The 26,847-nt window shown below is 46.4% G+C and overlaps 2 protein-coding genes across 4 annotated transcripts; one reads left to right on the forward strand and one right to left on the reverse strand.

Annotated features, from left to right (window-relative positions):
- Positions 1 to 799: 799 nt before the first annotated feature.
- glis2b (GLIS family zinc finger 2b) lies at positions 800 to 18,366 on the reverse strand. Its single transcript, XM_088317452.1, has 7 exons — positions 17,716 to 18,366; positions 3,129 to 3,314; positions 2,942 to 3,054; positions 2,033 to 2,188; positions 1,830 to 1,963; positions 1,632 to 1,750; positions 800 to 1,554 (listed from the first exon to the last, which is right to left on the reverse strand). The coding sequence occupies exons 1-7, from the start codon at positions 17,726 to 17,728 to the stop codon at positions 827 to 829; spliced, it is 1,449 nt and encodes a 482-aa protein (XP_088173578.1). The 5' UTR covers positions 17,729 to 18,366; the 3' UTR covers positions 800 to 826.
- Positions 17,466 to 25,800, forward strand: tfap4 (transcription factor AP-4 (activating enhancer binding protein 4)). 3 transcript variants are annotated; one of them, XM_088317455.1, is made up of 7 exons: positions 17,466 to 17,588; positions 22,169 to 22,334; positions 22,406 to 22,504; positions 22,938 to 23,108; positions 23,200 to 23,322; positions 23,697 to 23,873; positions 24,378 to 25,800. In XM_088317455.1, the coding sequence occupies exons 2-7, from the start codon at positions 22,260 to 22,262 to the stop codon at positions 24,507 to 24,509; spliced, it is 777 nt and encodes a 258-aa protein (XP_088173581.1). In that variant the 5' UTR covers positions 17,466 to 17,588; positions 22,169 to 22,259; the 3' UTR covers positions 24,510 to 25,800. The 3 variants fall into 3 exon arrangements, with proteins under 3 accessions (XP_088173581.1, XP_088173579.1, XP_088173580.1); XM_088317453.1 differs by lacking the exon at positions 17,466 to 17,588 and adding an exon at positions 19,828 to 20,215; XM_088317454.1 differs by lacking the exon at positions 17,466 to 17,588 and adding an exon at positions 20,503 to 20,774.
- Positions 25,801 to 26,847: the final 1,047 nt, after the last annotated feature.

Raw genomic sequence — 26,847 nt, forward strand, 5'->3', positions numbered from 1 at the left:
CTCATCCTGCCACTAGGGGGAGCCAAACAGCTGCGCCTTCCATTTTCGAAAGCGTAAGTGATTATTGGTCTTTGCCTGGTGATGTAACACCGTTTGTCTGTCCTCAGATCCGCAGCGGACCAGGCTGGTCCGTGTTTGTTGGCCTCCCCGAAATGGGGATAGATTGTCCAAAAAAAAAAGAGAAAATAAAATCGCCTTGCTCCTAGTCACACTGAGATTAGCAGCAGTTTTGAGGTTTTGTGACTAACGATTTAAGTGCTGTGTGTAACTGAACCGTTTTAATAAGACGCTTTACGTTCACTTGCTTTGGTGCGGCAAGCTTGTCTGAATCTTACGAAACACAGAAGCCTTTAAAAGTTCAACAACGTGCACATTTGCCCAGCGCCGAGTGCGTCATTGTTTCTTTGCAAGGTTTGTCTCTCTCACTGCTTGGCTAGAGGCACACGGTCGATAATCTTTTATAAATACTGCAAAGAATCGAAGGACTTGAATAAGACTTTCACGTTCATGGGCTCCGTCCACAGAACCAACAAACAAGGAATGAATAAAAATCTAGAAGAAGAAAGAAGGAGCCCTTGTTAGGCCTGGTATACAAATATTCTTGAGCCCCTCGGCAACAAAAGAGGCCTGCGTTCTACGACTCTCAGAAAATATAGTGTCGTCTAAGTCTCCATATTGGTGGACATATTCTACCCTCTTTGAAGCTATTGTGTGACCCAATTTTTTTTTCACCCCCTACCACCCTTGACCGCCTGCACGTTCACCCCCCCCCCCCCCCCCCCCCCATCCCGACCCCCTGAGCTCTTCTGGAATGCGTATGTGTGTATCAGTTGACCACAGCTGGCTTGAGCACCACCGTGCCTGGGGGGATGACCACCCAGGACAAGGCATCATGAGACCCTCCTGTGGAAAGGTTAAGCACCCCCCCAGTCACCTCGTTCTCAGCCTCCCCTCCTCGGCCCTTCTTGGCCCGCAGGCTGGTGGCCCTGCGCTCAGCGCCCGCCCCCAGCACGGGCACCATGGGCACGCCGAGGCTCGAGGAGAGCAGGGGTGACTTGGTCAGGCCGAGCGGGGAGCCATTGAAGGACAGGACGGAAGCGCCTCCCAAGCTGCCTGGGGGGGAGCTTGGGCAAGCCAATGTGCTGAGGTCCAGCGGTCGAGGACTGAGGGAGGACAGGGGAAGAGATGCACCCAGACCCTGAAGAGTGTGCGCCCCGAGAAGCGCGGCCCCCGCCCCTGGAATGATAATGTGAGCCCCACTCACGTAGGACATCTCGGAGTCCTTAGCCCCTCCGCTCGCGAACGTCCCACTTGGACTTCCCTTCAGCAAGGAGCCCACCCCGCCCGCTGAGCTCTGCTCCTGAGCCACAAAGTGGCCGTGAGCCTTGATGTGCTTGCGTAGCGAACTCGGGTCGGTGTAGCGCTTCAGGCAGCCCACCATCTTGCAGTAGTACGGCTTGTCCACATAGTGTGTGCGCGTGTGTTTGAAGCGGTCGCTTGAGTTGGAGTAGCGCTTGTTGCAGCCCTCGTACGGGCATATGTACGGCTTTTCACCTGCAGGAGAGACGAAAGACAGTTTTGCCGTCGATGTGACCGGTCGCGATGGACTCGAGCGCGCTTGCGCCACTGACCTGTGTGCGAGCGGTTGTGTATCTTGAGGTTCTCGAGGCGCGAGAAGCTCTTGTTGCAGGTGGGACAGCGGTGAGGCTTCTCGTTGGTGTGCGTGCGGATGTGGATGAGCATCTTGTACCTGCGGCGGTGCAAAGCGACAACAATCTCAGCTCCGTCTTGACACTTGATGTTAGAGGCTGCGTGAGGCCGGCACTCGCCTGGCGTTGAAGCCCCTCCCTTTTCGAGCGCAGCCCTCCCAATGGCAGCAGTAACCCGTCTCCTTCTCTGGCTTGACGTGGAAATCATTGACGTGGTCCACCAAGTCTTGAAGAGAGTCAAAGAGGAGGCGGCACTGCAGAAAATAAGACGGTTTAATTTCGCTTAGGAGGCTAAATGGATGGTCCGCTTTTTTGAGTCGCACCTTTTTCCAGCGGCAAGCTAGCTGTTCATCTGACGAGAGGTCGGGGGAGGCCCTTTTGTCGCTCGGCTGGCCAATGAACATGGACGATGGCAGGTGAAGTCCCGCCCCGGCTCCGATTGGCACAAAAAACTGAAAGGTTTGCGACAGATGGGAATTCTACGGAGGAAAACGCAATCGAGAAGATCAGCATTAGCGGCGCTTGTGAGATTTTTGTTGCAGAGACGAAGAAGTTGAAATTGTCTCATAGTTGCTCTTGAGTGGACTCAGGAAAAAATCGAGTGTACTGTGGCTTTATCCTTTTTTTTTTCTTTTTTTTATTATATTTTATTTTTATTTGATATATATATATATATATTATTTTTTATTTTATTTTATTTTTTTTATAATTTATTTTTTTGTACTTCCTTTCTTGATGCCGTCTTTGAGCTCAGCATGACATTGTCACACTCAAACATTACAGTGTGGTGGATGCACCTAATTTAATAGCGTTTAAAAAAAAAAAAAAAAAAAAAGCAATCATCCCAAAAGGATCTTGCCGCTCATCGTCTTGTTGACTCGCAGCGACGTTCGTCAAGCACGTGTGACAAATCCCCCCCCCCCCCCCCCCCCAAACAAATCCCGCTCATCTCTGCCTCGCCATGCGAAACGGAGCTGCTCTTATGTAAGAAAGTCTGCAAGATAAAGCGACGGCGTCCTGCTTTTGCCTCCATGTGGGGGTCAACTTAAGTGCAGACTATTTTGCGGCGACGGGAGTTATCGTGGTGGGACGCGCGGGCGGGTGAGAATACTTCCAGCCGTCTCGTCTCAATTCGATTGGGAGGCAAATGAATTAGTCGGCATGTGGGCTGTACCTTGAGCTCGACGAAAGTAAACTTGATCTGATGCCGAGTTAAGGTGACAGTTCCTCACCACTGCGTGAGTGTCGTTGCCGTTGGTCATCTCGGGTGAGACGGGCGACAAGCTCAGATCCACCGCGGGGGGCGTTGGGGTATCGCTTCGCTCGTGCGACACCACCTGCATACCTAAGACAGCCGAGACAAAAGTGAACGGCGTTCTAAGGTGAGCGTCGTTCTGCCTGCTTGTCAACGTCACCCACCTGTGTGCGGGGAGGCGGGGTCGATGACCGCCGTGCCGTCGTCCGTCATGCGGAGATGGCGAGACTTTTTGGGTCTCATCGGCGAGAGGGGGGGTGAGCGCGACGGTCGGTCTCGTCCGTTGGGCCGCCGAGGGAGCTTCAGGTCCAGGGGCTCGTCCAGGGAAAGCATGACCACACCTGCACAAACTTTGCAGACGCGTGGAGGCCGAGTTAGACCAAAGGGGGGGGGGGGTTCGGTAAAAGACAGTCAGATGTTTTCGTAAAGCGCGTTGTATGCAGTAAAAATTGCACATTCCAGAGTCAAACTGTGACTGATAATGAAATCCACCTGTGATATTTGCCAGGTTAAATGTATCTGGAATTCCACCGTCCCACTGGGGAAGTATTTCTCCCCAACAATGCTAAACTGACCGCAATTGTAAACCGAAACACTGAGTAAGCTAAAAGAAAAATAAACACGGCGATCCAAGAAAACCTCCACCGCCCCTCCTTTTTTATTTTTTTCCCCATCTTGACCTTTACTCGCACACTCTTCCTGAGGAATGTCTACAATCCAATCCAGATGGTCACCAAGCTCGACCACCCCAACCCCTCGGCTAGGCAACCCCCCCGTGCACCGTGTCACATCAGCCCACCAACCTCACCGTGTGCACCTTCGGACTTCTTTGATCTCACCGGTAAGCCTCTCTGGGATTTTTATAAACATGATCATCGTTTTGATTTCCAGTCGGCTTTTTGTCACTCAAGGTCACCGTACAAAAGACATGAATACATTAAAAAAAAAAAATTTAAATTAAAAACTAGAAAGAGATGAGAGCAGTCATGATAAATTGCAATTACAGAAATGGTCGAGACTTCTAATGAGTGAGCCTGTATTTATTTATTTCATTTTATTTTATTTTTTTTTTTTTTTGGGGTGAGGTGGTAGAGCATTCCACTGGTGAGAATGCTCCTCATTGTGGTGAGACGAGCAGATGGGACAGACAAGAAGATGATGATGATGATGAGGATGCGGGAAAATGGAGAAGGTCCGGCAGATATTTTGTGCTTGTGGATGGCCACGAATGCCAATTGAAGGACTTTGAAACGGATACGCGACTTTATGGGCAGCCAGTGAAGCTGCCGGAGAAGCGGAGTGATGCGATTACGTGCAGCTGCACCAACTCCACCTCCTCCTTCCCCTAAATACGCTGACCCCGAGACCCGGCCTGAGGGTTGTGGCCGGGGCACGTCATCGAGATGTCGCTCTTGAGTTCCCCCCGACCATCATCATCATCATCATCGATGCAAATTGCTGCTCGCGGAAGTCACCTATTTTTTTTGTTTTCATTTCATTTGAGTTACTGCGATGTTTTTGAATGGTCCAAAAAGAGATGACGACAAAAATGGAACATACATTTCTGAGATGATGAGGAGGCTCGCAACTGCTAGCTAAACTAGAAATGAGATATTTCATCAAGATTTGGAATGGAATATTTGTATTCATTCGTTGCTCGTTACGTGACTTTCAAAGTACAAATGCAAATCATCTTAAAGCATTTTCCTAACTGCAGACGCTGCCCGTCGTGTCCGGCATTGAATAAAACATTAATTTGAAGGGATTTTCTGTCCACCGCCGACGTGTGAAGGATGCGCTCAACCTTGACCGCGTCGTCAAACTCGCCAAAGAAGCACTAAATGAGTAAGCCCCTTACCCCGAGGTGGCGACCAGGGATCAGCTTAACCTTTTTTCTATCCAAATCCCGCGCTCATCTTGTGTGCGTGGACAAACACAAACGTGGCTTCCCTCCTTGGAAGCGTTGTAATCCGCGCCGTCATCGACAAACTGGACGCAAACTTGACCTCAACTGTGTTTAGACTGAAATGATAAATTCAAGAAAACATAAATTGAATGAATCAGAAGTTCTCCTGGTTTGATGGCAGCGTGGATATTGCCGTGCCTTAAGATACAAGCGACCTGACTTGAGAGCGTTTTGAGATACAAGCTGTCATCGTCTTCAAAAACTGAAGCTTGAAGCTGTTTAATTGCTCTCCCAGTTGACAAAACCTTGACTTGATATCACTTCCCGTCTTTGGATTGTCACCTTCTCTCAACACCTTGTTGAGGATGATGCGGTTCACCAAAAAAATTGGACGGAAAAGCAAAACGCTCCGTCAACACTTTTGATGCTTGTGAAGCGATGGTTGCGTGAGTCATGTTTGATATTTTACCGCACACCACTTTTGACTTTCATCAAGCATCCTCGAGGGCATTGAATTGCTCTTTTTAATGGTCGTCCTGCGGTGACTCAGCCACCACCACCGGACATTCGGAAGAATTCTGGACTGGTCGGGAAGTGACTCAAAGTATTTCGATCTAATTTGCTGCTGTCCAGGGGAGGTTGATGAGAAATGTGAAAAAAAAAAAAAAAAAAAGACCAAGCAGGAAATCGAGAGGAAGACGCACTGCTCACTAGTGTGTGCATGTCTAGTTGTCGGGTGGCTGTGAAGTTTGGGGAAGGGGTGTCGGCCGTCACCCCCCCCCCGTCCACCGCCCTCCCCTGCAAGCGGACTTCCGTGCTCGACCATAGGGTCGGCAGTTTGTCTGAAAGGCGGCATTGTCCCCTCAGCGGGGCCCTGGCGCTGTGGGGCAGAGTAAACACAGCATGTAGCAGCCGGAGCCAGGACAGGGGCGATGGCCAGTTGGGGAGGGGGGGGGGGGGGGCGCAGGAGGAGGAGGATGCACCAGTGCACCAAAGTTGGCGATTCCAATATTCGCTGCTCAGTGAGATACGGCCTGAAGCATTTAATCAAACTGAGCCAAACAGTTTAAAAAAAATCGCCAGTGTTGGGGAGTTAAAGAGATAAATGCTAAGGGAAAATCTGTAACACACTTTCTTGTTTTGTGCGTGAATTGAGTACCGGCATTTGCGTCTCACACTTCTTCCATCTCACGACAGAAATTTCAGCTCAAAGCGACGCCAAACAGTTACTTAATTTCCTTTGAGACGTTTGCATCCTGTGCAATGTCACGGTGGAGCTAAAATGAAAAAGCATCTGTTGACAAATACTTTTCTACCGGAAAACAACGGATGATAACGAAACTGACACGAGTGCAGCACACACGAGGAAAATCACCTCGACGGAAGCCGCGGAATTTAAATCTGGTGTAAGCGAGCGCCAAAGGACTGACTTGAGTTGCTTTTGAGCAACATAGCAAAGTTGTTCTTTAGTCACCGTCCCTACATTGCATTGGTATGCAAATGTTTGTGGAGAGAAAGAGACTTTTTAAAAAACGGCGTGGCAGCCATTCGTCTATATGTTGAAACGAACGTTTCATTGTGTCGACCGGGAAGGTCCGGTAACGGCGTGAGAGAGGTGAGCGATGAAGGTAGCACAAGTTCGGTGGGCTCGTGGACCTTCGTGCTCCTGCGAGGCTCAGCTCACATGGATCACTTCTTGACCCTGATCCCAAGCGCTGATCTTTGGCTTGACGAGATCTGCACACAAGAGGATCATGTTTCTGACCACGGGTATTATCAACGCCGACCCTCAGGTGTTTGCGGGGCCCCTGCTGAGCCAGTCTGAAACCGAACGGTTGCCGCCCTCGTCCTCTGGGATGCAGAAGAGAGGTTTCGCCAAACGTTTCGTTCCCAGACTCCAAAATGTTCCTACTGGCGGAAATGTCCTCAAAAATTGGCACCGTAAACTTTGGAAAGGTTTCGGTTGACATTGTGAAATATTCCAGGCACGTCTATTATGAGAAGCTATGCCCCCCCCCCAAAAAAAAAAACTCAGAAGTCCATTTGAAGTGGCCGTTGGTGCTTTTTCCTCCATGAACTACTTCGAGTGATGTTGCGAGCAAACTTGAACCAGAAAAACTAGAGCACGACCACGCAACGCTCGCTCATTGTCAACTGAGTGACTTTGTCGCTATATTTAGCGACTTTTCCGACCCCCTCGAGACGATTTTTCAAAAGAGTGACGATCAGCAAAAGCCACTTGTTTGCTGTGTTCCGCGAGCCAAAATGGCAATTGGGGACAGTCCAAGTTGTTGTAGGGCTGTGCTCGAGACGCACGTTGGCTTCTCGTGGTCCGACAGGAAACAAAAGGAAAATAAAAGCACCATTAACAAATTAGAGCGTGCAAAAAGGAAGAGAAGTGGAAACGCACGCACACACACCAAAAAGAAAAAGAGCAAGACCAAGTAACAGGAAGCTACCAATGGCCTCCCGCCAGGGCGTTCAGGGACTGAGAAATTCCAGAGATGGTGGGAGGGGGGGAGGGGTTGGGCGTGTGTATGTTGCCAGGCGGGGAGGTTGGGCAGTTGGAGTCGAGATGTAGGAGGACGGGTCACGATTGCGCGATGTTGTCCGGGATGGCGGGAAGCTAAATGAGCGTTGGCGGAATATTGGCATTCGGATTCAGTCTTCAAATGTCATCGGAGAGCTTGGTTGCATTATTTTGTCAGAGAGAATCCTCACATCTGTCAAACCACGTCACGTCGCCACCGACAACCGTGCCCCCCACCCCAACATGGCGAGACTTTTCATACTTAACGACTGCAGTTGTGTCATTTTCCCAGACTCTTTTTCGAAGGTCTTAGAGCAGGGGTGGGCAAACTTTTTGAATGGCGGGCCACAATGGGTTCTAAAAATTGACAGAGGGGCCGGACCAGGAGGAGATGGATGGAGTGTTTCGGTAACCTCACCTTAAAAAAAAAAAAAACATTTAATTTTAATGAAAGTGAACAAAAGCATTACAACAAAATATGTCTTTGAAAAAGCAGAGTATTTAGAAAATAAAACATTAACAAGGTTTATTCATTTTTTTTTTTTCAAGTTTGGTGGATCGGATTAAAACGTTTAACGGGCCGCATGTGGCCCCCGGGCCATAGTTTGCCCACACCTGTCTTAGAGCCATGTGTCACACAATAAAAAAAAAAAGTAAGCAGTTTAAAGAATCTGAACACAAACTTCTACACTGAAGCATCACAGCGATCTATTTTCAACAAAATAGGCTTCCTCAAATGTATCTCACATTTTTGCACATCTAAAAAAAAAAAAAAATGCAGAATTTCAATCTAGAGGCAACATAATGCCGCACAGCTTCCACAAAGTGAAGGAAGAGTTTTACACTTCTCAGAGTGTTCAAGAATTAATAGATGAGTTTTAATAATAATGCGTCAAAATAATAATTGTATCAAATTGGGGAAAAAATAGGAAATTGACCATATTTGGTCAAATAGGGATGATAATACCTTGACCGAGTGCCCCAAAACGCTACAGTACTCACATTTTTTTTTTTTTTTTAATAATATTTAGTTTTTATTCACAACAGCGCTGAGAGGAACAGATGACTGACATACTTTGCGGCCCCAAATCAGAATGGTTCAGCCTTGGAGGTCTCGTCAGCGCCATTATCGACCTCCATGTGGACTTTATTTTGAGAGCAAACACCCGGCCGGCACAGATGTGGTGGCAGAGCAAAGCAGCGCTTGCACTCAATCTGTACCGTGAGTGATCCATAAACAGCCATCTGACTGCGATTTCACATTGTGTCAGTAAGCCTTGCGGCCCGCTAAACCGGGATTAGCGCACGTCACAGTGACCCGACCCGAGTCGACTCTTGCTTTGGGATGCCGCGAGGGGAAAACAGTCGGGCAGTATTTAAAAACAACAACACAAAGATGTGTATGAATTACTGTCGAAATACATACATTCTCACTCTTTGAGTACTGACTGGGACTGATTATGGATACCTGTCGTTAGGGCTGGGCGATATGACCTAAAATCAATATCGCGATAAATTGGGCAATTTTACCTCGATAACGATAAATGCACGATAAATTCCCCCTGAGGACCAAAATCAAAATAAATGCAGAAAATGCATATTAACTGCTTTTTTTTATTGACCAACTGGTACACATTACTTTCAATGAAAAATAGAAGTACAAAAATCATTTGAATAAACATTCAAAATAGCTTGCTTTGCATGACTTGAACAATGTCACAAAGAACAGGAAAAAAAGGGTACCTCTCACAAAATCTTTTCCTGCAAATAGATTGTGCCGAGATGGTGTAATGCCATTTGCAAATGCTTAGATTTGTGTAAAGGTATCTTGTAAACAATATAAATAATGCCTTGTGCAAAGGCACTAGTCGCCTGTAAACAAAATGCTAAATAAAATGAAAAAAAAAAAATCAATGGAATGCCAGTGCCAAACAAACGCGTGTGCTTCATCAGTAAAATGTGCCGTCTCGAGTACTCCGGTGCGCAGTCGCCACTTGTCTATGTACTGCACATTTCAGGCTCAAACAGGGATGCATGTTGCGACTCGACCACAAGTCGGATGTGGATGCAAAATGCTCGACATGTCTCCGCTCCCGTCCCGATGTTGTCCATATCGGGAAGTGCTGTTTGCGGCAAATATTTTCGTACCTCTTGTCGGCTACGTTCCTGAGGCGTTTAAATCCTGTGCGCTCCACTGTAACTTCAGGAGCTCTATCTTTAGCTATGTGCTAGGCTATCCCGTCCACCACTGAGACGTTCTCTCGTATGGTTTCGCCTCCGTTAGTGGGCTGTTGTCACTTGTCCAACCTTGCTTCTCACTTTGAACTTTTAGCACAAGCTCCAAGTCAACAGCATGGTTGTGTTGTGGGTGGTGAAAAAGAAAAGGTTGGACGCGCTGTTTCAGGTGCTTACGACGCACTTTGTAGTTCATGTTCTTTTGCGCAAACATCGTCTTTATGGAACCCAAAACATTTCCAAACGACAGATGTCGAATTTCTTTTTGGGACAAGCGCGACAAGACCAATTTCAACTAACGTTACTTCGTCTTTAGCCGTGTCAGCCGCTTCTGAATTTGAATCGCCAGCTACGAACGAGTCTTGTGTTTACATTCTTCTACAGCGCCTGAGTCACGTGACTACATGCGCTGGAGCAGACTTAAAGAGGCATGAACATTGCCGCAGACAGAAAAGACTTTCCTTTTTCATTTTTTTTTTTAGACACCGAATTTACCGACATGGGCAAAATGATGTCGGTCATTCTAATAAATTTCGGTAACGGTAAATTTTCGGTTAATCGCCCAGCCCTACCTGTCGTACTTTTGATGTATACAATTTTGCTAAGGACGCTAAGAAAATGTGAACAAAGCTGCAGATGATGAATCGCCAAAGTGTCAAACTGCTGAAGTATAGCACCAACTACTGAATGTCTTTTGTGGCCTTAAGTATCGGTGGCTGGTATCGACAGCCTCGAGGAGTACCCGATACTTCAAAATAAGGCAGATATCGGCCAGAAAAAATTCATGTAGGCACACTCGTTTCCTGCCTTGATTTTATTTTAATTTTTTTTCAGTTTGACTAATTTCGATTTACTGCCCAGTTGTTTTCATCCAAATGTTTCCAAGAATTATGACCACGGATTGTTACGACTTCTGTGCAAATTGTACCAAATCTTGCAACTGCAAACTCCATCTTGACGTGCCCTTTAGTGCACCTCTGTCAAGTCAACCCCCACGCACCCCCCCCCCTTTCTCCACCCATTCCTGTGGCCTCTCCGCAAGCAGTGATGCAATCCTCCGACTCTCTCGTGCAATCGCAGCGTCCGGAAGTGGCGCGGCGATCCAAGCAGAGGCGTCGCCGCGGCGCCCTCGCTTGGGAAGCAACAGGAGGGAGGTGGCGGCGAGCGATAGAAGCCAGGCCAAAAGCACGTAAAACGGTCGGCAACTGCTGGGATGGCAGGAAGGCCGATAAAAGTTGACAGCTCACTTTTTTACGACATATTTAGGTCAATGTTTGCGAGCAGGGTATTGTTTGTTTGTGCATCTCTGTTGTCGATTTTTTTTTTCTCTCTCTTCCCGAAAGGCTTCTCAAGATCAACACCCCCCTTGTTCTTATCCTCGCTATCCAGCTGCATCTGGTTTATTGGGGTTGCTGGATGAGGTCTGCGTTTCGGAAGTGAGCCTTCTTGGCTGCTCCTGCAGAGCCTGTTCTCGCATTTTTTTTTTTTGATTTCGCAGGCTTTTGTAAGTAAAGTCATTCAGATCTATTTGAGCTTTTTTTTCTAACTTTCCGTCTCGATGTCCTGTTTCAGAGCTAGTTTTACATCAACCGTAGCTGACTTCTTTAGGCAGCAAACGGCAAACTAGTTGATGCTATCCCAGATGCTTATGGCAGTCGCAACAAGGCTGGATTCATATATTTATATTTTCTGTTCCAGCACGCCCTCAAGTACAAAGCCGTAAACTCATCAAGCACGTTTCGAGGATGAATTGGAACATTATCACCGCTGCGATCCAAAACTTCCAAAATGTCGTCCAACAAAATGCACTTCTTGATGTGAAATGAAATGTCACGCGTGGACGCACGCAAACAAGCTCCGCCGGCGTTCTCATTGGAGACAGCGCAAATGAGCAGAAGGTCAGGTGAGGAATGCAAAGAAAGCACCGGCACCTGCCTTTAAAATTGTCTCAGCACGCACACGCACGCAGCCGTATGTCAGGATTTAAATGTGGAAAGAGTTACGCCTAGCACGAGAAACAGAGGTGTCTACGATGGACGGTTTTAAGCCAAAACTGCACTAATGGGCTGTTCCATCGTCACCACTTGGATTGGGAATGAAGCCAGAAATCCGTCTCTTTTTTTTTTTTTTTTTTTTTGCCCTCTCAAACTGCGGGCAGATTAATAGCGGTGACTCCGGTATGGAAAGTGAGGGGATAATAAGCAGCAATATTGTGGTTGTGCTTCACCGCTGACTGACTGCGGTGCTATTACACGTCTGTCACCCACTAACTACACCCCGCCCCCCCACCCACCCCCTCGTCATATTCTCGAAAGACACACGAGTGGACATGGGGCTGGCCTCATCTCGTGCTCGGAAAGGTAGCGACGCTCCAAGAAGCATTGGGAGGGGTGCTCCTGTCTCGCAGTCATTTCCTGCCTGCTTTCGTCTGCTCGCTCGTCGACAGGGAGCCGCTTTTCGCCCTCCCCTTGTTCCAAGCGCCGAGGTAATACGATCCCGGTTGCAGATTTATGCAACACGGCCTCCGGGAGGCAGCGGGTGGCTGTGGGTGTGGGCCGTCTTTATTGCCACTCGGTCTTGCTGAGTCCGATGTTGTAATTTCCTCCGGCGGGGGCACCACGCCCTGACTGGCTGACACCTGTGTACCCAAGTACGTGCGAGGTGGGAGGTGGGGGAGTAAAATGAGGTGGAGTATTTAGCGATTGGGATTGATTCATGATTGGATTAACTGTGAAGAATAGATTTGAAATTTGAAATAAAACAAAAAATGGAATAAAAAAATAACAATTAATCTCAGCGATCTTATAAAAATGCCCTTAAAAATAACTAGTTGGGGATGTAACTGTAAAATCCAATTTAAATCAGATTTATTTAATTGTTTTATTTATTTATAAATAATCAAGGTCACAGGATAAAACCGAATCAAATCGTTCCACTTTAAAATTGATTTTTTTTGGGGGGGACGGATGCACACCCTTAATAATTACCGTAATTTCCGGACTATAAAGTGCGCCTGCAGAAGCTCTTTTTTGAGGATTTTTTGGAAGTGCTATCGACCGCCATGCTAGCAAGCAAACGAGCTGCGGCTCCTCACTAACGTGCTGACAAAAAAAAATAATTGTGTGTTGCGGAACCTAGCCCGGAAAGACGTGTACGTCATCACAGCATGTGGCTAAAAAGACCAATCACAAGAGAGAGTGAGCGTCAAGTATTAAGAAACCAAAAAGCAGCATCGATCACACACCAAAGGACAATCACTCGGGATAATCTTTGAGAGACATATCACGTATAATTGCAATAAAACACGCCACACCACGGGATAATCAGTCAGGATATTCCTTGAGAAGTTTTTAAATCAGATCTTTGATCGCAACGGCGAGTAAATGCTCCATTTTCCGGTTTGTGCGTTCCCCTCCTTCGAGTCTCGACACCAGTGACGTTTGAGGGGTCTGCTCCACCACTTTGCAAGCGTGCATTTCCAAAATAAACAACCGCACTCTGCCGACCCCGGCCAACCTCTTCCGAGTCGTTTTCACACTCTGGGTTGCTTTTGTGAGAGAATGCCGAGCATATGCCGAGCATGTTTTGGGCAGGGCGCGATTCGAGAAAGCAATGTGAAGTTGAGAGCGCCAGTGGAAAGTCCTGGGCTACTTTCCACCCGAAATGCAACATGCAGATGATGATGATGATGATGATGATGATGATGGAGGAGGAAGGGGCCTGTACTGTACGAGAGTCCAGTGGCGACACAGCTGGTTTGTATTATTGACTCTTATGGCCGAGACCCCGCCCCCCCTTCTCTGTTGTGCCCTCCACGGTGGACGCACGTGTGCTTGTTTGGAATTGTGCATGCTTGCAAGTCAGGCATTGATTGTGATTTTTTTTTTGTTTTGTTTATTTTAACAGAAGAGGGACAATTTGCAAAGACTAAAAAAAAAAAAAAAAAAACCTCAAATCTGGGCTTGGGCCTGGCTTGCTGTCTGGGCGAATCCAGTCCTGTTAACTCTCCTCCAGACGACATCCTCCCCCGCCGCCCCCCTCCTTGCTTTTAACCTCCCCTCCCTCCCTCGCACTTTCCATGAGCCCTCACCACCCCACCTCATGGACGAAACTTTCATTATATAAGACTTGATCATATGCATTCAGAGAGCAAAAGAGAGAGAGGGAGGTTTGGCTTTTGGTGTTCTGGAGACGTGTCCGCGCTAATTGAATGCATGTGTAGCGCGGCTGTTTTCTTCTAATGGCGGAAAGTTGCAAGTGAGGTTACAGGCGCGAGTTTAAACCTTGGATTCATTCTTTTGCGCAATACTCAGGCCTAGTGGAACATCCCTGAGTTTGTACAATCCGGATGTTTGCCGAAACACATCAGAGTGGTGTGGCTGAAAGTGAGTGAATTGGGCGAGTTCACCAAAAATACAGTCACAGACTCACGAGCAACGTCTTGGTGGAATTTAAAAAAATAAATAAATAATTAAAAAAAAAGAAAGAAAGGACTTGATCATGTTGCCCACCTTTTTGCTAAAAATAAAACCAGATAATAACTATATATCTCAGTTGAGAGATTTACCTTCAGAGTTAACTGCTCACCCCCTTCATATGCTATTGCTAACCAAAACAGCAGCACGGAAGCCAGAAACAGATAAATGCACCTCACTAAACAATTCAGTTAGTCTCGTTGAGCTCCGCTATCCCTTAATTGATTCTAATTGTCGACATTGAGCTGACTTTGGGCACCAATTAAGCCGATGAGTAATTGCACTTGCCGCTTTGACCTCCATTGGCGTTCTCTGTCGACGCGTTTTTTTTTTTTTTTTTTTTTTTTAAAAGACTCGATTCTTACATTGACTGGCCGTGACGTTCGCAAATTGACAGTGAAGTGCGACTCCGTTTTGCCCAACTCTGTGTGTTGTCGCCATCTCAATCGGCCTCCATCTGTCCCTTTGCTTGCGCTTCTCTCACGTTGCTCTCTCGCTCGTTCTTGGATGGAGATCGAAACAGAAATGAGGAATTTGTCGCGAGCACGGGAAGAGTGAAAGTATCAATTAGTCAGTGCGCTGATTGTTCTGAATTCTGTTGAGTGGGCGGGTTGATTAAGGGTGTCCTGGCGCTGTGAGCTAGTTAGCGTAGCGACGTAGGAATACAAAGTCATGCTTGGTTACTCACATATTTGTTGGTTTTTTTTGGATTGTTTTATATTTTTAGCACAAAATATGTGACATAATATTGACAGTAATAAGTAACAATATTGTGTTGTTGTTTTTTTGTGTCATTTGCTACTAAATTCTAGCGTCCTCGTGTAGCATGTTCTCATTGCAGTCGGCCTCCCCTGCTGCCGGTTTGCCTTTCAACTTGACCATAATCCTCTGCCGCTGCTACGGAACCCCGCAGCGATATTAATTCGACACGCTGACGCCGTTTTAGTAGCACTCACTCATTTTGGGCTTTTCCATAAAAGCCTGCGTTGTTTCCCCGCCGCCGTACTTGACGCAAAGTGTAAGAATGAAGCGGGAACGCCTCTGTTAGTTACATCACATGCGTTTTTTTTTTTGCTTTTATGAACCTGGCCCAAGTGCGAGAGAGCGCTCTGCGGGTTGCCAGCATGCCGCTAACGCACAGCTCGCGGTCGCGCTCTGACGCAGGAATATGCTATTAGAGCCCACCTTTTCCTCCATAAAGCTGCTGTTGGGGTGTTCAAAAGGAATGATGTCACACCGTAATAAGAAAGCGTGTTTTTGGGGTGAGAGGCTCATGGTGTGGGAGGTGGGAACGGCGCTTCTTGGATTTGAGTTGCTGCTAAAATCTCACTTTACAACGTTAGTCGTATTTTTTGCCACTTTGCACACCTTAAGTTATATCGATTTGTCGGATCAGTTTTGGAATATGCGACGGGATATGAAAAGATGTATGCTAATTGTACTTTATAAGAACATGTCGTGATAAATTTCAATTTCAACTGCCAAAACAACAACTGGAAGCACGCAATCTGCCAAATGTGGACTAATCATTTTTGACTCAGCTACGTTAATCAAACGTACCGCAAAGTGGGGAAAGTCAATAACTCGTGGCATTATCGAAAAAAATGCTGCCTTTTTTTTTTTTTTTTTCGCATCTAGCCTACGTGTTAGCAAAATGTTCCGACGACTTTGCAAAACATTGTGACGACTTTGAATTATGTTCCAATAACAAGATTTTTACTCCACATTGGCAGTTCTCGCTGTGCTGCTTGTCATGAAGTTCTCGACCACCAGTTTGCTCAGAAATGGAGACAAAAATCGATCCTCAAAATCCTTCCAAAACAAGTCAGGTCACTCGTAAGACGAGCGGGCACACAGTTAGACGTGCCGTCTCGGAGTTGTGCGTGCAAAGAGAGCCGAGTACATGGCTCCACATCTGGGCCGTGTCGTCTCTCTCAAACGGATATCATGGTTGACCCGCGGCTGAACTGCACATCAGCTGATTGGCTGAACACTGCAGCGTTCAGGCTCAGGACCACCTTTGCTTGGCGTTTGGAGCGCGGTTATCACAAATCAAAGCCAACGAGCATGAATGAAGAGTTCATTTTGTTTGTTCTTGGAGTCAACAAACTATCTGACCCAGACTGACAGAGCAAGACCGTAACTAGTCTATTTATGACTGTCGTCATCCTAAAAAAAAATTTTTTAATTATTGTTCAGCAACAATTTGATTTGACATCCCAAATGTACACCAGTCCCAAATGAAGCCACCCCCCCTACACACACACACACACACACACACCCTCCAAGGGAGTTTCCCTCCACCTCTTCTGCATCCACACGCTTTTTAATGATCCCTCTGCCGCACAGGGCTCGTTATGTCCGCCTTGGCAGCGCGCGCCGCTTTCCGCTGGCATCCTCAGTGTGGCACAATGGGCCCACGGGAGGCGACCAACTGGCGGGGTGGGGGGGGGGGGGGGTGCCATCCCAAAACGTGTCCCGATGCTCGTTGAATGAGGCTCGGCGACGGGGGAAGGGATTGCTTAATTGGAGGAGAAACGCGGCTTTATCTGCGTCAGCCTCACTTGTGTGCTCGCTTAGCTTCTGTTGAAATGATCTCAAAGTGCTTGATCACCTGCGATTGAACACGCCTTTTGTCGAAAATTAACTGGGACCGGCGCCAGATCACCAGTGAGCGTAACGAGGACAAGCACTATAGAAAATCGATGGAATAAAGGCCTCCCCCTTGATAAACATCGAAATCTGCTACGTGATCAATGGTGTAATTTAGTCTGTTCCTGGGTGGTGATTTGAGGATGAGACTCTCAATTTTTGACTGCACACTGGCAAATTTGATGATAATTGACAGCCGTTATAATTTTATTTTTTTTTAATTAAAATAGTCACAAACAAACAAATACTAATGGTTGATTTGTCTTTTAGCTACTGGATGAACACCTTTTCAGAGCGCCCCCTTCAGGTGAGACACATAACTGAGGTGTCTTGTGTCGTTACAAGGTACATTTAAGTGACAATTGTGGCGAGAATCTTATGAAAAATCATAAAGTTGGATGTTGAAATGTCGGGAATTACACGTCATGCTAAAACGTGTTTTATTTGAGGGATGTTTCTGAGAATTCATGTTTTGTATATTATTGTTTTGGCACTCTGTGTCAGCGAATACTTGACTTTATTGTACTTGTGAGAAATTGAGAAAATTGCAATTTTTGTCCAGATTTTCTGCCAAGGTGAAAGCAGCAAACCCATTTAACAACGAAGTAAAAGGGTAGTTCCGCTTGATTCACTATGGTGGACCACATAAAATGATGTGCTGGGCCGGATGTGGGCCCCAGGGCCTTGAGTTGGAGACCAGTACCTAACGAAGTAATGGCCCTAAAATGTTTTTTTTTTCTGAAAGCAGGAACCGGTTAAGTGCACCAGTGAAGGGGGGAGCCCGTCCGTGATCGCAAGCGCGCCGCCGAAGAGTCTCGGAAAATAGGTCAGTGCCCCGGTTTGAACCTCTCGCGCGCATTCTTTCGCCGTTGCGACGTGGACGCACATGACATGACAGTAAAATGACAACACACGTAACGAACGGCATGCGTGGCTCGCTCAGGGAGTCTTACCTTCAAAGCGCATCCAAACTTGGCCAAAGCAAAGTCCTGCGTGGTGGTCCGGTCAGAGCCGAACCGGGCGACTCCTCGTCAATTTTTGTCCTCGCCTCTTCTTTCAATAAAAGGCAAATGTTGTTCTGATGTTGATTAAGTGTCTAGAGAGGCGCTCCCTTTCCACACCATTCTCGCCTTTTTTGCTCCCAAGCGCATCAAGCAAGCTAATCAAGACGGACAGTCCAAGTTGACAGCCCGCGCAGGACCGAGTGTCAACAGCCACAATGTGCGCGCAGGCAAAAGCAAGCCCGAAAGGTGGTCTCCTGGTGGTCGTCGAAGCGCATCGCTCAATGGCAACGCTGGTCAAGTCGAAGGAGACGCACACACGCGCGCGCGCACACACGCACACGGAGCGAGGGGTGCTGGCTGCTACTGATCGAAAATGGTGGCAGGGCGGATTGTGCTGCTGCTGCTGCTGTCTGCTTCGTCGTCGTTTTTGTCGTCGTCTTTGTCGTCTTTGCGGCTGCGAAAGGTGTCCGAGTGCGGAGGCTCGTCTCCGCCCGCCGCCGTCTGCCCGTCTGCCCGCCAGCAGCGCAGCCAGCCCCGTCAGGAGGAGCCGAGCAGCCCAGCCGAGTCCAAAGCTTGTGCCAGCTCACAACGTGCTGTCGGCTCCGCCTCCATACCTCGATGCGTGTGTGTGCGCGCGCGCGCGTCTGCGCTGTCTTGGAACGGAACGGAGTATTTTTACTCGACTATCGCACTCGACTCATGTAGTCTTGTCATGTAACCGGGAACCAATACAACATTTGAAATACTTGCTCGTCGTATGCTAAGAATGATCATTTATTTTGAGATACTTTTAATTTTTACTTTTACTCAAGTATCGCTTTCAGCTCATTGATAGGCACCAGTTACTACTTCTACACGCACGCACACTGTTTGTCTTGAAATACAACTGTTCTTGATTAAAAGGTCCACGCACTTTATTTATATTTAAGAACGTTTCAAAAAGTTATTTTCTGTGAGGTAAAGTACTTGTAATTCTACCCAAGCATTGCATTCCAATATTTTATATTAGACTGTGTTCACGTGCGTGTTCTCTAGACTCCCTGGGGTCCAGGAAAGGACCATGAATCCCCCCCCCTCCCATGCGCCACACTCACCCTAAAAAAACAATCAGGATAATAGATTAGCATATATGTTGTTTATTAAATAACTGACACGCAGTATAAAGATGAATAAATATAACCAGCAGTCAAAGTAAATGTCACATGACTTTTAAAAGTAAAAAGCTAACCTGAAATGTTCACCTGCAAGCTCCAAAATCAGGCAAACAACCACTCAGCCAGACATTTTTTTAACAACTTACGTTTAAATTGTTTTAAAACTATTTATGTCAACTTGTTTTGGGTAGCTCTGTTCAGTTACATAATTTTTTGCTTGACATTTAAAAAAATATATATATTTAGTGGTATTCTGGCTCCCTCTGGTGGTATGTTAAAGAATCGCTGCCTACGTACAGTTTGGTTGTATTTAACTTTTTAGTACAGTTGTATTGAGTCTTTAAGATTACCATTTTCATTTTACTTTTATGTACAATGTATTTAGTTCAATCCTTGTTCAAGTGCACATTATTTTCTTCACTATGATTTAAGCACAGTGTTCATTTCTCAAACAGGGGCTTCCACTTTGGATTTTGTCTTTCCAAATGAATATGGTTTTGTCATATACAAAACATTTGCTTGAAAAATCTCACAATTTCCCCCAAAATATAACTTGGTTCTTAAAAAAAGAAATCCAAAAATGAACCCTGCCCTAACAGAAATTTAAATTTTCATCTCCACAGATTATAATTGATTGTAATAATCTTACCGACTTTATTATAAAATGCAATTTCGTGATGCTTCGTCTTTAGACGACAGCAATTTAACTTAGTACCTCTCTGCTACAAAACGAGCAACATTTGAGTTAGCCCGTCGCAGTTCTCGGTGGCCCAAATAGTCTTTTTGTTTACATGCAGTCCCTCATCTCTGCGGAAGGAGGCTTGCTTTCTCGCTTTCAGTAGTGCAGCGTGACTCCGACCAGCTGTTTCCCGCCTTGAAAGCGATCAGCTGCGCACACACACACGCACACGCACACACACGAGGAGAGAAAGGGGAGGGGCTGAGGAAGAGCGAGGTAGAGAGCCACACACAACGAGGGAACCCCATCAGCTGGAAGTCGAGTAACATTACAACTACATCTCCCAACGCACGAATTCATTTTTTTACCTCCTTTGGATCGGTTCCCAAAACGCCTAACTTCATCCTTTTTTTTAATGAGCGAATATTGCATTCTATTTAGGTTTTGTTTTGGTATTTTTGAGAGGGGAGAAAGGGGACTGGGAGGCGGCGGGGTTGGGGGGGATTCAAAACTGGAGAGCCGTGAGCATGGAGTATTTCATGGTGCCCGCTCAGAAGGTGCCCTCGTTGCAACACTTCAGGAAAACGGAGAAAGAAGTCATCGGGGGGTTGTGTAGGTGTGTATCCAGCATGTGTTATTGTCTATTTCGAATCACAACACGCAGACGTGCGCGCGCGAGTGAGCGAAAGGAAGAGGCAACATGCTTCTGTTGTTGTACGTGTACGGCCCATCTGCGAGAACTAATTGACGTGGAAATGGCCCCCCGGGACGCGTAGAGGTTGTCACGCGGATGACTATTCGCGTTTCGGGTGATATTCGCCCCCATTCTAGTGAGAAATGTGTCCATTTGGTGGCTAACAAACACAAACCACGTGGTTGCTCAGCAGCGCACCACGCTGCTGTTCACTCGCTGCGTTTATCCTTAAATTACCCCCCAGCCGATGTCGTAAAGGTGGCCGCGTTCGGTGAGGTGTAGCACGGCCGTGAGTGGTTGTTTTGAGTGAGGGTGCTGGTGCTGCTTTGGTTGGCTGAGTTGGAGCGAGGAAGCGCGGCCATGCTGCTTCTTGTGCAGCTGGTGGATGGATACTAGTGCCGTAACCAACAACGGGGCTGAAGTCTGCTTTTCCTGTTTGTGACGTCTTCTTTGCCACGTTTAAAATCGACATTTTTCGGCGGTGTGTGAGGTTATTTCCTCTTTTTTAATAAGTTTTCTTTTTAAGAAAGCAGTGGCGTGACTTGGCCTCCACTGCGTCGTGTTCACCGCCTGCCATGCTGCCTGCCGCATTGTTGTAATGGCGGGGGACGCGGAAAAAAGTCTGCCTGGAGCACGCTACAGGGGGCGGGGAAGCTCGAAACACTCGCCTGGCGAATGTTTTAAATTTGAATCATTCTTTATGAAAGCACATTCGACATGCGTGTCACAGAATTTAAATGTTTTAGCAACGAAATGGGGGAATTAATTGTGTTTATTAATAAGGGGGTGTGTATGTGTGTATACGTCCGCAAGGTTGCTCGACGAGGGAGGCGGAGGGATCTGATGTTGCTGACTCGATCCTAGAGCGGGGCATCCTGGGAAACGTAGTCCGCTAAATTTTTTATTATTCTTAAATTCACTGTCGGTCATTAAAAAAATATCTTTTTGAGACTCACAGTTTTTGTTCACGGGGATTAAATAATCATGACGGTCATCACGGACTTGTCGATGCGATTATCAACTCGGTTTTTTGTTGAAGAGACCACGTGACACGACCAGATGCCTCGCAGTTTCAAAACATACACGCTGGCCACTTAATTAGGTACACTGGCGTCATCAAAGAACGGCTCTATGGGCTGGAAATGGACTTTGATGTTTACAACGGGCTTTTAATTGTAGATTTTAATCGTGTGTGAGGTTAATTGTCGGTACAGTAGCATGAACATAAATCTAAATTTTAGATGCATATCAATGTGATATGCACATCTGTACAAGTAACGGCCACACTTTTTTTTAATGCATGTCTTGCTTGACATGTTGAAACGAAATAAAATGTTCTTCTTTGTTGTGACTGTTGAGTGCTCCTATAATCTTTATATTATGAATTTGCCCCGGTGTTAATTGAATCCAAACATACAGCAAAAAAAGCAACACTTTTTTTCTATGTTGTCCGTAATATGCATATAATCACACAGCAAAAGTAATGATATCCTGAGAATCCTTTGGCAATTAGAATACCTCATATATTAGTGTTTATTTAAATACTGGAACTCTTGATCCGCTTGGCCATCCTCACTGGGCTTTGGATGGTTGTGTTGGACATGCCACCGCCATACTAACTTGTGTCGTGTGTCCGTACAATTGCAATTGTTCCCAATGTTTGCGCTGAGGCGGCTGAGACGCTTCAGATAAGCGCTTGGCACCTGAGGGATGCCGAACTATGCAACTTGTTTCAGAGGATAATGTGGAGGATTTTTGCGTAGCTTTTCTCCGGGTGTTACGGCTTCTTCCCACATTTAAATAATGGATGGATGGATTGTATATAGCTTCATTCTGATTATTTTGTTCCCCCTTTGTGCTCCGATCCGCCCTCAGCCTGGCCAACATTCCTCTGCCCCCGGAAACAGCACGCGACCAGGAGAGGCGAATTCGCCGCGAGATCGCCAACAGCAACGAGCGGCGGCGCATGCAGAGCATCAACGCCGGCTTCCAGTCACTGAAGACGCTCATCCCGCACAGCGACGGCGAGAAGCTCAGCAAGGTTACCGGATAGCTCCGGAATGAGCCCCTGTTCTGTTTGCTGAGCTTCAATTTAAAATGTTGTCATTTCAGGCCGCCATCTTGCAGCAGACGGCGGAGTACATCTTCACGTTGGAGCAGGAGAAGACGCGACTCCTCCAGCAGAACAGCCAACTCAAGCGAATCATACAGGTAAAGCGTCACACGACTTTCAAACTTTTTGGATCCTGTGATGTGGTTTGGCATTTGGAAGAATCTCACCATTTGATTCCATCTTGACTTGTGATTCCATTCGATTTTGATGCTTCAGGTTATGTTTCGGTTTGATTTAGATGCTACACTAAATATGAGTAAGTTATGACAATTTTTAAATATTTAAACCTGCCATGCAAACATTTGCAGTGTCGTGCATTGTGTGTGCGGAGCGGAAGGCGGTGCATCAATTCTCATGTTACTGCAGTTTACTGGGCAGTTGTCTTCCTCCTGTCGTATGGCTGTTTTACACTGCCCCCTGGTGGCCAAGCCGCACATGCGGGCCCTCCAAATTCATGGATGGCCGTCTCCAGTTTGAAAACGGCTGCGCTCAAGTGTTCGCCTCTCTGCTAAAGAGCGTGTGTCTCGACAGGAGTTGAGCGGCTCCTCCCCAAAGAGGAGGCGCGTGGAGGAGAAGGACGAAGGCATCGGCTCGCCGGACATCCTGGAGGAGGAGAAGACGGAGGACCTGCGGCGGGAGATGATTGAACTGAGGCAGCAGCTGGAGAGGGAACGCTCCATCAGGATGATGCTGGAAGACCAGGTAACTTTCACACACTCGCTCGCTGGCTGGCTGGCTCACTCTTTCACTCCCTCACGATCGTCACTCGCTCACACGTGTGTGTTTGTACCAGATGCGCTCACTGGATGTGGAGTTGTTCCCAGAGAAACTGAAGTCTCTGAGCCAGCAGAGCCTTGTGTGTGTGCAACAACACAAGAAGCTGGAGATGGATCTTACTCCTGCCCACAGCCCACAGGTACCCCCCCCCCCCCACACACACACACGCTCTCGAGATCCATGGCAACAGATGTATCTTTAAAAAAATAAAGTGGTGCTCTCGATTGCTCCAATAGCAGACGCAGTTTGTTTCATTTTCAGTGTGCTCTGACAAAGGCAAGGCGCTCGATTTTAATTCGGAACCACAGAATTGTACCCTTTTATGTTCCTGAGCATGGATAACGCCCGTTGTAGTCTCATTTTTTCAGTTTTAATTATCTCTTAAATTTCCATCAGATTGCACAATATTGTGGAGAGATCACATGACAGAGTTTGACATTTACTTGCTTCCTGAGAAGCTGCCGTTCATATCATCAGAAGTTGTCAACAGAATCCAAATTTTGCCTCTACCAGGTGTCTACCCCTACCACTCCTCCCCCTCCCGCTCCCACGCACCACGCAACAGTCATCGTCCCCGCACCCGTCCCCCCGCCGCCGCAGTCCCATCACGTTACCGTAGTAACCATGGGACCTGCATCAGTCATCAACACCGTCTCTACGTCCCGACAGAACCTGGACACCATCGTCCAGGTAAGGTCAACAACACGCTGGGCTACTTTCACAATGTTCGGAAAAATAAGACTTAAATGAAAAAGAAAAGACAATATGGATGTGTTGCGAATCAAAGTAAAAAAAAAAAAAAAAACTATGTTGCTGCACCATTTTTGTACAAATATTTTCTTACTGGATTAGTACTAGCACGTCATCAAAGCTTTTTTTTGTCAGCCGTTTTGCATGGTGTGTTCGCGTTAAGCTAACAGACTTGCTTATGTAATGCGCTTTGGTTAAGTATCTAACGTATGTTTTTGTTTGTTTTATGCAACATTTGAAACAAGGAATGTCAAATAAACCCTGAGTAGATAGGTGCAATTTCGACAAAAAAAAAAAAAAAATCAGCCGCGCGACTACTCTTTAAGTTAGCCTGTCAAGGTAGCGCTTGATCGTTTTTTCGATGGCCCGGAACAGTCATTGGCCATAGTCGGCCACCAGAGTGCGCTGTGGCAAGCCTGCTCACTTCCCCTCTCTTTGCCACAGGCCATCCAGCACATCGAGGGCACCCAAGGCAAGGGCGGCGGGGGCGAGGAGGAGCAGCGGCGGGCGGTCATCGTCAGCTCGGGGCGCGTCCTCTCCGACGTCGACGAGCCGGACGACTCCTCACTGCCATAAGTTGCTGTCCCACACACGCGTGTACATTCACACACACTTGCATACATCATCCAAAAACAAAGGAAGTGGACTTTCAACAGGGCTGGTAGACACATTGAAGCACTCTCCCTTTTTTTTTTTTCCTCTACACACTTACAGTATAGTACCGTGTTAGGCCGGTTAGCCATACTTGTATACAACAACTCATATCTGGTTAACTTGTCGAAAGGATATTAGAGCAGCTACTAGACTTGACTGACTGATCGTATCAATACTCTCGTACTGGATGTTACTCAATTCTTTTTGTTTTTCTTTCCACTCACCGCTGAAACAAAAAATCGCCATGTCCTCAAGACTAGGGCCCGACTGATGTGGATTTTTTTTCACACCGATGCCGATATTTGGCAGAATAAAATTCAAATGACAGATTAGTTGTCCGATTTAATGAAATATATTGACAGTATATTGAATAAAATAATTTCTATTTCGGTCCCTTATGCGTCCAACAATAAAGATATGAATTTTACAATACTTTTCCGTCTTGTATTTGTTCAACATCACAACAGAGTGAATATCGGCTGAATGTTTTGTTTGGATTTGCCGATTTTTTAAAGCGATATCGGCCGATTAAAATCCCTGAATCGGTCGGGCCTTACTTGAGACATCACTGCCACCTTTTTTTTTTGGAGGCTCCTCAAAGCGATTGTATCCGGGAGAGGAGAGTGCACTTTGTGCTTTTTCTTTATGTCTGCATGTTGCCAATCTTACTGGGCTGGCCCCAATTTCAATATGAAAAGTTTTTACACCCGTAGCCTGACAAAACAAGCCCTTCCCCTTTTAAGGCTTATAAGGGAAAATCCTTCAAAGCGCTGGTGGCTGTGCAGCCGACTCTGGAAGTCTAAAGCGGCGCCACCGAATTGCAATCGCGTGTATCCTCAATCAAGTTTGCCTTCCGTATCGAGCTCGGCTCACCAACACCAAAGCGGTGAGTTGCAGCAAACCTTTAACAAAAATACTTTTTGAGTAACTATAGCCTTATGTAGAAAACAATTGTTTTTGTTAACACAAACAAGAAAAAAAGGTTGACTCCTGATTTAGAACATTTTCTCGTCTGCCATGGAATTTGAAAAACTTCAATAAAAAGAAAGCCATGATACATAAATGCGCCTAATATTGACTGTTGCCATTTAAGACAGGAATCGCGCCCAAATAGGAAAATACGGGGACGATGTTCACTGGGCATTTAGGCCAAACGTATTGGATCTTCCAAAGTCGAATCCACTTTATCGCTGGTGCTTTTTTTGGGGGGGGGGGGGGGGGGGGGGGTTGTATCAGACCGTTCTGACAAAAGAGGAAAGTGATTGTAATTAGCATAGACACAAAAATGGCGACAATCAATCAATTGCGCATAAAAACCTTCTAGCATAAGTACAGTGGAGCACCGCTATTTGAGGGAGGGGGATACGGAGCGAGAATAGGGAAAAGCCGAGTTTATTTGGCTGCCATTGAAATTCAAGGGGGTGTTTTTAGAGGCCTTGGCGCCATCTTGTGGCTTCTTGGAACGATGCAGAAAAGGCCACAAAGAGCCGCGGTTTGAAGTTTTTCACAGAATGCGAGGATTACTTCGAGAAAAGAAAAACAAAACACACACTTAGGTGAGTGTTGACGGCTCGTGTCGGGCGATGACACAAAATGGAAGTTTTGCCGCGGTAGCCCAACGCGAGGCCATAAAGCGTTTCCCATGAAGTGTTCCCAATTCTTTAAAAGTTGTGCAGTATGTTTTGTTTCCCCGAGTTGAAAAAAAAAAAACATTCCGTGAGGGTTAAACACTCGTATCATTCCCGGCTGATGTCGAAACGTTTTTGTTCTTATTGATCTTTGCTGGACTATCACCACGTTATTAAGCACTGCACAGATGGCGCTTTTATCCTGCTGGACAGATAAATTCATTTTTTCATTGTTGAAGTCACAGCCCTTTAATAGAAATTTAAAAAGAAAAATCAACATTTGAATCCTTTTTTTTTTTTTTGCAAGATGTATAACTCTTTAAGAAAAAAGGTTGTTGATGATATGCTTTTCTTGTGATGTTTTGTTCAGCACTTATGTGTACAATACTGGAGGCAAACTCTCCAAACACAGCCCCGCAACTTTTACAAGCTCTCATATGCCGTCTTGTTTTTATGATTGTTTTAGTTTTTTTTTTTTGTCCTTTCGCCCTCGTTCATTGTCATCAAAAAAGCTGTTTTGTTTTTGTAAGAGAAGAAACGTTTTGGCAGAAAATAGAGGCTTGTGCCTTTGTAAAGACAGAATAATAAACTTTGTACTTTGTTTTTGTTTTTTTTACAACTTGTGCGCCTTG

The sequence above is a fragment of the Idiotropiscis lumnitzeri genome, chromosome 15 (genome assembly GCF_059441095.1).
Source record: "Idiotropiscis lumnitzeri isolate Australia: NSW breed Sydney's pygmy pipehorse chromosome 15, RoL_Ilum_1.0, whole genome shotgun sequence".
In the NCBI taxonomy this organism is placed as follows: Eukaryota; Metazoa; Chordata; class Actinopteri; order Syngnathiformes; family Syngnathidae; genus Idiotropiscis; species Idiotropiscis lumnitzeri.